At 36.2% G+C, this 14,556-nt stretch overlaps 1 protein-coding gene across 1 annotated transcript; it reads left to right on the forward strand.

The window, feature by feature from the left end:
* The first annotated feature begins 3,003 nt into the window (after positions 1 to 3,003).
* On the forward strand, positions 3,004 to 5,100 carry LOC145107952 (EPD1-interacting receptor-like cytoplasmic serine/threonine-protein kinase). Its single transcript, XM_079044917.1, has 4 exons — positions 3,004 to 3,587; positions 3,673 to 3,808; positions 3,903 to 4,039; positions 4,138 to 5,100. The coding sequence occupies exons 1-4, from the start codon at positions 3,207 to 3,209 to the stop codon at positions 4,912 to 4,914; spliced, it is 1,431 nt and encodes a 476-aa protein (XP_078901043.1). The 5' UTR covers positions 3,004 to 3,206; the 3' UTR covers positions 4,915 to 5,100.
* The last annotated feature ends 9,456 nt before the right edge of the window (positions 5,101 to 14,556 follow it).

Here is a 14,556-nt window from a genome sequence, read left to right on the forward strand (position 1 = left end):
GGTTGCCTTCACTCTTGCAACTTGACAGGATGACTTTTGGAGAGAAGCTGAATTTATTATTTGTAATAATAAATTGATATAAATGATTTATTAATATGTTATGAAAATAATATTTTAATTATAAATCATGTTATTTAATTAATATTTAATCAGAAATTAATTTGGAATTAGTTTTGGGATTAAAGGAATTAATTAAAAGTATAGGGGTTGTTTTGCAATTAATTGATAGTTGTGAAATAGGGCTCTTGGACTCCTTAGATAGGAATGGACGAAAATTATAGGGAGGCCCTATAAGTTTTCGTCCAAGGCTTCTAAATGAGGAGTCCATGGGCTGCTTAGGCCTTAAGCATGAAATTAGGGTTTCCATCTGCAAACTCTAGCTTTGGGACTAAGCAACCTCAAGTATAAAAGGAGCCTAACCCTTTGGATTTTCGCCCACTTGCTTCTAACCCTAGCATAGCCGAAACTTTGGTGTTATCTCCTCCTCTCTCCTCTCGTCCTCTTGCAAAGAGTGTTTGTAAGCCATTAGAGGTGTCACATTTGAGGCAGTTGCTCTCAAGAGTTCAAGATCTAAAAGGATTAATTGTTATTGCTATATAACAATTGAGGTATGTATCTAAACCCTAGTATTAGGTTAATTTCTATTATTATAGATGCATATTGGGGTTTCTATTTTGTATTAAAGTTTTCATGTTCAACTAGTGAAAACCTAGATCCAAAGCATTAGGGTTGCATGAACACATAGGATTTGTAGTTATGCTCAAAACCCATCACTTTATGGCCTTAAACCCTTTCCTACCTCCAACCTCCATCTCTCTTAGCCTCCATCTTGAAACCCTAATCCATGTGTGCAAAAAATGAAGCTTTTAGTGATATTTTGGTGTTCTTGGTGGTGAAGGAAAGCCTTTCGAGTTGTGGTGTTGCTCTTAAGCCTTTGGATCCAGATTCTTCTCATCTGTGTGCATCTTTAGGAAGTATAGAGTTGAAATCTTGATGATTGCTTTGATAGATATTGTTTAAGATTAGATTTATGTTCTTTTGTCCCAAAATCTTGATCTTTGTGAGTATGGAATACTCCAGAGCTTTTGAGCTGTCTTTTCAGGCACTTTAGAGTGTTTAGTGTAATAAAATGCAAGCTTGGACATTGTTATTCTTCCATGCAAGAGTTATGGAGTTTTAGATGGTTAAATGAGTTAGGTTTTTGGTGTTGGGCTCCTTGTAGCCATGCAAAGGCATAATGGTTGAAAATTTATGATTTTAAACGTTTACTGGAGCTAGATATGAATTTTGGACGTTAAGTCTTAAAGCATTAAGACCTTAATAAAAGGTCTAGACTTTTGAAGAGTAATTCGGGCGTAACCTTGAGTACGCCGCGTGTACTGGATCGTTGCCTCGTAATCCTTCCGCATCAAGTGTTGTACGCAGGGCGTAATAAGTGGTACGTAGGGCGTACTACCAGGAAACCCATTTGGGCCATTTTTGGGCCTTGGGCCCTAGGAGTTTTGGGGCCTTGTATAGTTAGGTCGTGGATAGGAAGGGCAAAATGTTCTTTTGCCCTTAGATAGATAAAGGATGAATTAGGCCTTCATTTATGGATTAATACTGATTATTAATTGGGATTGTTATTGGATTATGATTAGTGTGAGGAGCCGTGTTAGCAGCAGTTCGAGTGTGCGATTCAGTTATCTTCAGTTAGAGGTGAGTCTTCTTAGCACACTAGTAGGTCGAAAGCACCAAAGTCGGCCCACTGATTTGTATGTGTAGGGTGTATGTCATTATGTGACTATTACTTTTGCGACTGTATGATATATGCATGGAGCCAATTTGGACTCAGAGTCATTATGGACTCGATGTTGATACAGACTCGACACAACTATTTTTTGTTACATAGGGTTGATACGGACCCGAGCTTGTTACGGACCTGACACAGCCACGTGATGTTATACTTATGTGTAGGGTGTATGAGGTATTTTGGGGAAGCTCACTAAGCTTTATGCTTATAGATATGTTTTTGGTTTCAGGTACTTCCGGTACAAAAGGGAAGAGTCCGGTATGATGGCAGAGCATCCCCCCCCCCCTCATGATTTCCGCATTTTCTGATCTCTGTTACTCTGATATTTTGTGATAGATTGTATTTTGGATGATTTCGAGACATGTGATGTTTGGATTGATGAATTTAAAAATGAAATTTTTACTTATGGATTTTGGATCGTTACAATAACATTCACATGTGTTAAAATACAGCCCTAGGGCTGGGCCCACTAATATGTATGGTATGTGGTATTTTGAGGAACTTACTAAGCTTTGTGGTTACAGTTTTATGTTAAAATGTTTCAAGTACTTCTGGTTCCAAAGGGAGGGCCCGACATGATTGCATCGCATCCACCGGAAATTCCGCACTTATGATTTTGTTATTACTCTGATTTTATTCTGAAACATCTTTCGATACTCTGTCTTCTTGAAGTAATGAATGAATGATTTGTTTGATTTAAAAACGAAAATTTTTACCTTGTATTTTGGGAGGTTACAACAACCAACAAATAAATTGATCTGAGACACACTTGAAATTAACAAACATTCATTTTGCAACGCTAAGTTTCCACATTTTTTGTTATAATTTCTGAAATCGGACTTTGATTTATGAGATTGTTTTGGTTTGACCAGTGAGGTCGTAAGAAGAGTTGTAGGCTTCATTAGATGGGCACGTTAGGTGTAGTGGTTGTGTCCAAGTCTAATGTAATAATAGCCAGAAATATATAAATGAATGATAGATTGGTAATTTCACAAGTACTTAGCTTTTATATTCTAACAATGATAGCCAAAAGACTTATCGGTGCAACGTTTTCAAATCACAGGATATCTCACCCTGTCAAAGAATTTACATAGGAACTATATTTGGTCCATTTTATAAATGATAAGGACCATTTATGTAATTTTGTCTAATTTATATGTTTATATATACTCAGGTGCTAGAAGCCTGCAAGAAAATAAGTGATTAGTTATCCTTAAAGACTTTTTGTTCCAAGAATCTTCTAACCAAAACCCTGTTGCCACCAACTTCTATCCTCTCTTTTTCAAATGATAGTTGGTTCGCTCACCTCCTAATTTTGTCCAGATTACCCCTCATCTGAACCGGCCGGTTCACAATCACACCTACTTATATACTCCTAACCTTCACCACCATTATTCCACATTCTTCTTCTCCCATGGCTCTAAGAAAACCCAACGCATGGAAAACCATTCTACTCGGTTGTTTCACAAACAAAACAGTTCGCTTAGACCCACAGACTCTTGTTTCTAAAACGGGTACTTCACAGAGATTATCAATATCCGATGTTAGTTCATCACTTTCCATCATCAATGGACTTTCGAATTCTATCGTTGGGTGGGACCTTCATGAATTCACTATGGCGGAACTTACGATGATTACACATGATTTCGCATCTAGTAATTATCTTGGTGAAGGTGGGTTCGGAACGGTTCATAAGGGTTTTATAGATGATAAACTTAGACCGGGTTTAGAGGCTCAACCGGTTGCCGTCAAGCTCTTGGATTTAGATGGTGGTCAAGGCCACAATGAATGGCTTGTAAGCATATAAATAAATAACCATTTTTTTTTCTTCTTTTATATCAAATCTTTACTGATTTTGGATTTCTTTTATAAATTTATAGACTGAAGTGACGTTTTTGGGGCAATTGAGGCATCCTCATCTTGTGAAGTTGATTGGTTATTGTTGTGAGGAGAAGAACAGGCTTCTTGTTTATGAATACATGACAAGGGGCAATTTGGAAAGTCAATTATTCAGAAGTAATTTTTTTTAATCTCTTTATAAAGTTTCAATCTTTTAGATATAATTATGCACAATATTAATCAAGATCTTGTTATTTATATATAAATTCAGGGTATTCAATCTCATTGCCATGGTTGACCCGGATTCAAATAGCACTTGGTGCGGCAAAAGGTCTCGCCTTTCTTCATGGCGAGGACAAACCCGTCATTTACCGCGACTTTAAAACTTCGAATATATTATTAGCATCGGTAATTTCTTATATTCTTTTGTTCATCGATCTTTATAATAACTTTATATCATCTTTTTCTTTTTCCTTTTCTCTTTTCTGATTCTAATATGTTAACAGGATTATACTGCTAAACTATCGGATTTTGGGCTAGCGAAAGATGGACCAGAAGGAGATGAGACGCACGTGAGTACACGTGTCATGGGGACACACGGATATGCGGCGCCGGAGTATATCATGACCGGTCATTTGACCACCATGAGCGACGTTTACAGCTTCGGGGTGGTTTTGTTAGAGCTATTAACGGGGAAAAGATCGATGGATAAAAAACGACCAAATCGAGAACAGTGTTTAGTGGAATGGGCACGACCGCTTTTGAAAGATTCGAGTAATCTTGATAGAATAATGGATTGTAAACTCGATGGTCATTTTCCGGTGGAAGGGGCAAAGAAGGCGGCGGCGTTGGCTAGCCGGTGTCTAAGCCACCACCCGAAATGCCGACCTGCTATGACGGAAGTGGTGAAGACGTTGGAACATATACTGGAGTTGGACGATTTGGAAGTTGGTTCGTTTGTGTATATTGCTCCTAAAGAAGGAGAAAAAGGTGTAGAAAAAGAGAAAGAGGGAGATAAGGATGTTAGTAGGAGTAGGAGTGGGAGTAGTAGCTCCGGCGAGAAGGCGGAGGTAGTGGTGGTTGTTGAGGAGAAAGAACATGGCCGCCGGCGGGAAGGTGAAAAGAAAGGTCATAGGCATAAACACAGGATAAGGTCAATGAGGTCACGAGCTGTGTACTCTGATACAGCTTTGTATAAGAATTTTAAGAAGGGTACGAATAGTCCACTTTTGCCTTTGCCCCAACCCAAAGTAAATGGAGGTGTGAATTTGTTAAAATGTTAAATTTTGTTTATATTTAGGGTAGTTTTTAAGATTGTTATTTCTTTTTGTATCATTTAAAAAGAAGAGAAAAGAGGTTTATTTGGTAGTTGGTATCAAGATTTACTAGTATATGTAGTAATTCATCTTCGAAGGAAGATTTGTAACAATACATCAAAAGTAATAATATCTAAGGTCAATTGTTAATCATTTTCTTTTTTGTTTCAAAGTAATTGTTTGTGGTTAGAATCAAATTCGGAAAGCAACTGTTGCGATTTTTAAATTTGCTTATCAATGTTTTATATACTTATTGCTGTCAAAATTTTAATATCGGTCGTCAAATACTGCTATTTAAAATCAAGGTTATCTCAGTGGTATAACGGTTTTTTAATATTAAGTATAATTTATAATTTCATATTATATTTATATATTAGAGTATTAATATTATATATTACATAAACATATATGATATATTGACACAAATTAAGAATTTAAAACTATAACTTCATAAATTCGTTAATTTATGTTTCTAAAGGCTATAACATATATTCAGAGTGAGATGATTGATTGCTTCTATGCTTCATAAATTCATAAATTGTATTGATTGTTTCATAAATTCATAAATTAACGAGATCATAAGTGTGAAACAATGAAAGAGAAACATTTAACATTAAATGATTAAAGAAAACATCACATTTAACATTTAACATAGATTCACAGTCAGTGATTGAAGCATTTGACAGTCACCAGTTTATAATTGTGAACTATTGAAACATTGTATGTCCAAGTGTGTGTGTGTACAAAGGAAAGGAATAAAGGGAAAAACACATAACTAGTATTGTCGAGTAGCCAAATGGCCAAAATGTGAACGAAAGTGCAAATCGGTTGTAGTGTCGCTATAGCAGTGATGTGTATCGCGGTAAATAGCGCTCAATAGCGCCGCTAATATCATATCCGTTATTCGTAACACTATTTTGAAATAGTGGTTTGTAGCTCCGATAAACGCTATAACATCAATATAGCGCGTTATTGATAGCATAGCTAATGTTTATTTGTCAGATATGACAAGATATCAATTTATTTTTCTTAAACTGTATACCTTATAAACTATAGTTGGTATAAAAAAGAGTTGATATAAGTATCGTACAAAGTATATTTGCAATCTAATTATTTGGCTACCAACAACTTTGTTGATTATTAATTAGAAATGATATATGTCAACTTTTTTCTAGTTTTCAACTGTAATAGTTAAAAGTCATCAAGGGCACGAGACAATTTTGCCGTCTACTAATTAAATTAGTAAAGTTTTTTTTTAGTTTATTAAAAAAAATATTTAGTAAATTTTTTTAATTTAACATGATAATAACTATTGACTATTGTAACACCCGTTTCAGACATGGGTCTATTCATTTATTTTTCAAAATTTTATTTTTGGGCGGCCACGACGTTGTTGGGCTTCACCACGGCGCGACGTTATTTCTCTTGACCGCGGATTAAAATGACCCGCCACAGCGTGGCAATGGGTGCCATGTCGTGGCAGCCGATTTTGGAGAAACCCTAATCCCTAGGCTTTGGGCCCCATATAAAGGACATTATGGATAGGGTTTCGTGATATTTCAGCCTCCATCACCCTCTCAAGACCAGAAACCCTAACCCTAGCCTCCCTTGTGTGACATTGAGTTTTTGTGGTGTTTGGTTGCATTTTGAAGGAAGAAGATAAAGGTGCTAGCCCAAAGATCAAGCAAAAACTCCTCCCATCCTTGGAATCACTCTCTGGACCATTGGTAAGTCCTCAAGTTTCCATCTTGATGATTCTTTGGTTGTAGATCTAACTTATTTAGCTTATTTTGTTCCATAAGTGATGTTTGATTGGTTTAATGTGATAAAGATTGCAACTTTATGACTATCTTGAGTCCTATGAGCAATATATCTTGTAGAAATAGACTTTGGTTGGGATTCTTAGCCTTGCATGAGTTTTGATCACCTTTTTGTTCATTTTAACCTAAAATGGAATTTAGACATGCAATGGTCATGCATGTCTATAAAGCACCCAAATTTATATTAGATCTGGTATTAGAAACTCCTCTAGAGTTGGTTGGACTAAAGGCTTTGAGGAAAAGTGCTTAATGGTAAAGCCCATGTCATGATTTTCCATTTATTAGACCTTTGATAAGAGATCTTGTCTTATTGAAGTGTCTTAATGGATAAAGTTGGAAACTTTATCCATTAAGGCGTTGAGAAGGAGTAGATCTGGGTTTTTGAGCCTTTGAATTTGAGTTAAAAGCAGCTTAACTCGATTATGCTAATCAGACTGTTCCTCATGGCGTGGAACTAGGCCACCATAGCATGGCGAGTAGGGACTAGTCGTGTAACGCCCGCAGAATCGGGCTAGTCAATTTAGAGATAATAAGTGTTAAAAATGACTTTTGATAGAAATTTATTTAGAATAAATAGTCTTAACCAAAGTACAGTATATGTCATAAGAATTCCGTACATATAAAGAATGTTGAAATCCGACTTATAACGAAGAAGTTATGACCCGTCGAAGTTTTACGACTAAACCGACACAACGTCGCGTATCGTAAAAAGTGAATTTTTGATAAACTACTTTTTAGCCTTAGCGATCTAAACGAAAGTCGTAGTATACGTTAAACCTAGAGCGTGCATATAGAGAACGTCCAAATCTGAATTCGTTAGAGGAAGTTATGATTTTTCTAAAATTTAGCATAGCAGTATGCAGTCCGGAAATCGAATTCTAGATCGATCATTTAGCCGACATAATCTAAACGAGAATCGAAGATCTCTTTAATAGAATCTCAACGATATAAATACAGACGAAACGGACTTCGAATGATAAAGTTATGAATTTTTAACGGACTTTACCTGTATAAGTCTGTTAAAATATAACTTTAAAAATAAAGTCAATATTAGCTGACGGAGTCTACACGAAAGTTGTATATCACGTCAATACCTACGTATGGATATTAAAAAACGTAAAAAACGGAGCTCGTATTCGAAAGTTACGGAATTTAGAAGATAATTAAATTATGGGTTAAAATGTGAGGCTGACACGTGGCACAATCTCAGCCCCACATTTTTTCCCATGGCTTCGCATGCGATCTTGACACGTGCCGACGGTACACCCAGTGTAAGGCCTGGTACACCCCGCATACCGAGTACACCCCGAGTACATCAACATTACGCACCGCATAACTCGATCTGACAGCCTCTAAATAGAGTCATTTTTCCTCATTTTTCTTCACACCTTTTCTCAACTTCTCTCCAAAATACCCCCAGACCCTCTAAGTTTTTCCCTAACACCTCCTAGGTGTTAGAAGCGAGTCCCGTAGTGCCAGAAGGCCCCGAGAAGAAGAGCTTTCGTCTCAGAAGTTCTGCACGCGTAGAGCCCGGTTCTTCGCTAAACCCCCTTATAAGTGAGTTATGCTTACCCTATTTTAAGTATAACTTATGTTTAAGTTCATTATCATTATTATGAGCCTATAAACAAGATTTATCAGTGATTCCAAGTCGTTATACCGATTGATCTACTTACAGGGATGATGTCTAGGTTGTGATTTAGTGAGGTGTTAAAGTGGGATTTCCAAACAGTATACTTCGTATACCAAACGGACCCTACCTCCGATATGATCCTACCTGGTTGTTCCTTACTTGATAGATCGTGAAGTAGACTTGGAGTTAATGACAAATCTAGAATAATAATTAGTCGCAATAAATATTAGACTAAAAACTTAGTGATAATAATGCTAGGTTTCGTCGAAGGAAAAGACGATTGTTAGAAGCGAAGCGCTGTCCGAATTTTGAGTCATCACTTTAACAAGTGAGTGCATAGTTACTTTCATCTTACATATAGATATGAAGTATTTAATATAAATTACGTGTTATATGTGCCTATTATCTGTGTTCTTGATATCTATGTCGGATGAACGATTTATACATGTGTTACATAATTTAAACTATATATGTATTTTTATATCTATAAATATATTGGGTAAATATGGGTAGATGAATGATGAGAGATGAAAGATGATATAGATGATGAGAGGTGAAAGATGATGAGAAGCCTTGACTTTAACGATGATCCAGTCATCTTGTAGAGTATAGATGACGACCACAGACTATAGGTGTTTGTGAACGCTAGCAGGCTCGCAACCTGTAGGTGTTTGTGAACAACATGTTCACCAGATGTACTCTAAAAACCCTGGTAACTATGGGCTTAGTACCTTATAAGTGAACGTTGACAGCTATGGATTTAGTGCCCTATAGATGAATCATTGGCAGCTATGGACTTAGTTCCTAATAGATAACATTGGCAGTTATGGACTTAGTGCCTAATAGATAACATCGGTAGCTATAGACTTTGTGCTTGTTGGATAAACCCTGACAGTGATAGACTTCGTGCCTTTTCCTTAAGACAATCCTTGGGAACGAATGAATGAAGAATAGATGATTCTTACGGTAGATCCTTAAGAATAAAGAAGATAATAGGGATGGGAAGTTGGGTTAATTGTTTGATGATTAAACATAATAATTATATTATTATGGGTTGAAAACCCTATGTACTCACCAGGTTTCCCAACCTGACTCACTCAGTTTATTTGTATCACAGATGTCGATACGAAGATACATTACACTAAGAGATTAAAGGAGATGTAAATCATTAGTGTAAATGAATGCAAGGTCTGTTTATGCTTATGTTTCGGTATTGTCGATGACATCCCAATATTTTAATATAAACAAAATACATTTCTTCGAAAATGCTTTGATAATATTTTTAACATGTTTTCTGGGACCAAAAATTCCGCAATATTATTCTTTAAAACGGATACTCTGATTTTTAAATAAGAATAAATAAAATTTTTAAAATGACCGTGAATTTGGGGATGTCACTGTTGGTATCAGCATTAGTTTAAGCGAATTAGGAATTTATAGGAAATTTCTAGACTTAAAATTAGAATGCTAAGTGATGATTGTGAGATGAGTGTCTGCTATATTTAGGATGTATGTCTGAATACACACGAGCACTAGCTTATTTAGGGGAGATGCTTAAATTGTTTTTATGTGCTAAATGATTTATGCTATAATATGTCTTATATGCTTTATGATGTTATCGTTTGATCGGATTTATGGTCTGTTGCCGACCGGATCTAGCAACTTTATGTGTTCAGATTTCTAAACATTTAATTATAGTATTAGATCTGGCATATAACTTTTCAAAATGATAAGGAAATTTATACGTCTATCGTAAATAAAGCTTTCCCTATCTTAATTCTCATCATTGCACACCGAATGTCCGATTTGATGTATAGATCGACATGGTAAGAAATGGAAGCGGATTGGGAAACGGTAACCAGCAACCTGAGCCACGAGTGATTGAGTGTTTATTAGAGGTAGCAGCTGCGCCCGATCCAATCACGATGACAGGAGTCCAAGTGATGATTCGTGCTATGATGGTCGAACAAAATGAGGAGATGAGACAAATGTTGCTCAATAGGGATGAACCTATTGTACCCATTGTGCAACCTAAGTTGAATGAGGGACAGTCAGAAGAAGGAAACTATGGTAGGACCGTTAGTCAAGCCGAACCACAAGTGTTTCACCCTCAAGCATCCATTGGAGGTATAAAGTTTGAAACTTGATGTGTTAGCCTTGAATTTGTGTTCATTTTTGGTCCCATAAGCTTGGTGTTCTTGAGTATGGATTACTCTAACCAGAAGAGATGTCATTTTAGACGTTTTATAGGAACTATAAAAATATTATCTTGGTCTTTCTATCTCTTCCATGCAAGAGTTATGATGCCTTAATGGATTATTAAGTTAGGGTTTTAGCTTTTGGACCTTGTCTAGCCATGGAAAGTCATAAAGGTGGAAACTTTATGACTTAGAATGATGTTTTAGGTCTAGATCTGGGTTTGGACGAAAGGTCCTTAAGGAATAAGCTCTTAATATGAAGTTTTGGATTCAGACGGAGTACGTTGGGCGTACCAAGGGGTACGCTACATGTACTGGATTAGAGTCCCATGATTTTGGATGAGTTCCGATTATGCCTAACGTAGTAGCTGAGTACGCGGGGCATACTCAGCCAACATAACTTTCCCTTGACTTTTTGACTTGCTGACTTTGACCTTTAACCAAGTTTTACTTAAGGGCATTTTTGGTATTTTTGAGCTGTAGTTTGAGTTTAGGCCACTATTTATTGTATAGGTGACCTGTAGAGTTGGCATCTGGAGGAGCGTTCTTTTCTGCTATCTTTTCATACTGTGAGGTGAGTTTCCTTATTGTACTTGAGGGTCGAAGGCACCAATGTTGGCCTGCTAGATTATGTATCCTAGTTTAGGATGTTGTTATGCTGTAGTGATAAGCTAAGATATGCATGTTTATTTGTTACTGTTATATGTTTATCTGTTGCTTATGTCGACATAGTGTGGTTAGGTTGAGGCAATACTACTCTATGCGGAAGCCAACAAACCCGGGAGAAAGCCAGACATAATTTATGGGCCAGAAAGGTAAGCCAGACTTATGTTGTGGGCTCGGGAGCAATACAAACATGAGTTGTGGCCCATAAAGGCATGCCAGACTCATGCTGTGGGCTTACGGGTAATCCAATCTGATGGTTGTGGGCCCAATATGCATGGTGTTATATGTTTGTGTGGTGGTATTTTAGGGAACTCACTAAGCTTTGGCTTACAGTTTAAGTGTTATGTTTCAGGTACTTCTGATGATCAGGGAAAAGAAAAGGCGTACTCGTGTACTTGACAATGGTTTCTTATGACTTGTTTTTGGTTGGAAACAATGATTTTACTTTAATTAAAAATGAAAATTTTTATTGTGATTTTGGGATGTTACAAGTTGGTATCAGAATTGGATGTTACAAGTTTAAGAGAATTGGATGAGCATTCGTGTGAATCCAGACTCAAACTATGGATCTGCAAAAGAAAAATTTTCAAAATAATTTCGAAAATAGTTTTTAAGATTTTTTTCCAAATTGTTTTCAGGGATGACCGAGAAGGATGAGATGTATACAATCAACCTGAGCAAGAAAGTACCCTAATAAACCCACACCATTATTTGCTTATGATGATGATTTTGATAGAACTGGATGCTAGTTTATAAGATAAGGAAATTCAAGAATTGCATGTTGGAATTGCCTAAGTTATGATGCTTGATAGCCTAGGAGAATCTCTTGTGTGTTAGATGGAGTTAGCATCATTATTGTAGTTGATTAGGGTGTGCATCATAGTTGTACATAACTAAGATTTTATAGCATGAGAATGTTTGGTTTAGCCTTATTTCCTATTCCTTGATTGGTTGTGGACTTAGGGTAGAATCAAGTATTCGAATATCTATGGGATCCAATGTTATTTATGATTAGCATGCACGAGCGGCTGCAGGGCTGGTAGAAGTTTCATGAGTGAGTATGGATGTAGCAGGCCAGATGAAGAATGATTAACCACTCTCGAGAGAGTGAGTATGGGATTTATATGTATCCTAGTTATGGGTTTGTTTTCGGGTAGTTTCTGATGATCTGTCACACCCCCAAACCAAGGATGGCGGAAACGTTTGGGGGTGGAGGACTTCATGTATAGTATCACAACAACGAGTATAATAGTGCTCAAAGTAAATACAACCATCATAAATATAATTGAAAAGGTTACACCATAGTATATGTTTACATGTTTCAAAATCAATTACATTATGATGACAAAATGAACTGTTTGACGATTTAACGTCCCATCCTCAAAATGCTGTTGGTTTCCTGTTTCACTGATTTCCTGAGAATACAAGTAGTTTTGAAAAGTGTCAACAATTAAGTTTGTGAGTCCATCAGATTTTTGTTGGAGAAAGAAACCGTTTTCCTTGTAAAAACGACAGAGTATGTTTCCAGAAAATCCAATATTTTCTTTATTAAGTGTGAAATGAATGCTCCTATGTTATGCGATAATGTACCCTAGAAGGACCCATAGATTCCTTCTATAATCACCCAACGTATATAAGTTATATAAAATTTAAGTTAAATAAACCGTTGAATATAATGGGTCTGCCCTAGGTCCACAACCAAACAAGGAACAGGAGATAAGGCGGGCCCACCAATTCTAAGTCGATTTCAATTCAATTTTATATAACTCTAACATGTACACTTAGCAATTATAGCTGAAAACTAACAATTCTAATTGATATGTAGTTTTAATACCATAAAACCATTTTTGTGTAAACCCGGTACTTTGTATTCGTACCCTGTTTATATGAAAACCCGGTACTTTGTAATGTACCCCTTTTTGTATAAACCCGGTACTTTGTAATGTACCCCTTTTATATGAAACCCGGTACTTTGTAATGTACCCCTTTTTGTATAAACCCGGTACTTTGTAATGTACCCCTTTTATATGAAACTCGGTACTTTGTAATGTACTCCCTTTTGTATAAACCCGGTACTTTGTAATGTACCTCCTTTTATATGAAAACCTTTTGTAATGAGTTCGTAATGTAAATGAAACATAAACTATACCTATTATAGTTTATTATAATGTTTTTAATGTATATGCAACCTAACTATACCTATTATAGTTTAGCATATTTGTTTGTGGTGTATCAGAACCCTTTTCTATGTAAGTCGAATGTATAGCAAAAATATATCTATGTTTATCTTGCCTTGTTTTGTACTATTGGTAATGATGGAGGATTCTTACAATTCAGTGAGTATTTTCTGTCATATAATTATACCACAACAAGAAACACATGTAAAATATGAAATCCTCAAAGATTTACACTTTGCTCAACATGTTACAAAGTCTGATGAAAGTTATAAGTTGTTATCTAGATTTTGACCTTTCTACACTGTTTTAGAAAAATCATACGAAGTCGAAAACTGAATCCGTAAATTCTGAGAGTTCAAAAAATGTGTCTAGTTTATTCATAATTTTTATTATGATTTTTAGAAGTCTTTAACTTGTGTTAAAATGCTCATATTCACATACTGGTCCGACTTCGTTTCTGAAATGATAGACAGTTTTGTAAAAAACACCATAAATCGTATAAAAATCGTATAGAGATGTGCAGGTAGTCATTTTAAAGGTATGAACCTGAAATATTTGCATATTAAACAGTTTTGAAATATATTAAGTTTAAGATAGTCAAAACAGTCTGTGAATAAGACTCAACTTTTCTGATGAAAGCTGTTGTTTGAGTTTAGTTGTGTTCTTGGTGTTTTAACTTGTATTCCCCCCCCCCCCCCCCTAAAACTTGAAGAAAACATGAAAATGTAGGGGTATGAACTCACCTTGAGTGATTTCAGAAGATGGATGATGAAGAAAAGAAGTGCTCAACTCAAGAACACTTAGAAGATGCTAGATGATTCGAAGATCAAGGTGTGTGGATAGCTCAAGATCAGCCTTGAATCTCGAATTCTTGGTGAGAGGAAGTGAGAGAGAATGCGTTTTTCTCTTTGGTGAAAAGTGAGTGAAATGGGAGGAGAGAGGAGATTTTCAGCTTTTTGTGAACCTTTACAGCTGGAGGAGGGGTGTCAAAAGACAAATAGTTGACTAGGTAGGGGGAATAGTGACTAGGGATGGTCATGGAGTGGGTATGGGAGGTAACTTGTGTCCTTACCCAAAGGATAAGTCAACACTCCACCTAAATATCTCACCTAATA

Source organism: Lactuca virosa, chromosome 4 (assembly GCF_052849685.1).
Source record: "Lactuca virosa cultivar CGN04683 chromosome 4, Lactuca_virosa_CGN04683_v6, whole genome shotgun sequence".
NCBI lineage: Eukaryota > Viridiplantae > Streptophyta > Magnoliopsida > Asterales > Asteraceae > Lactuca > Lactuca virosa.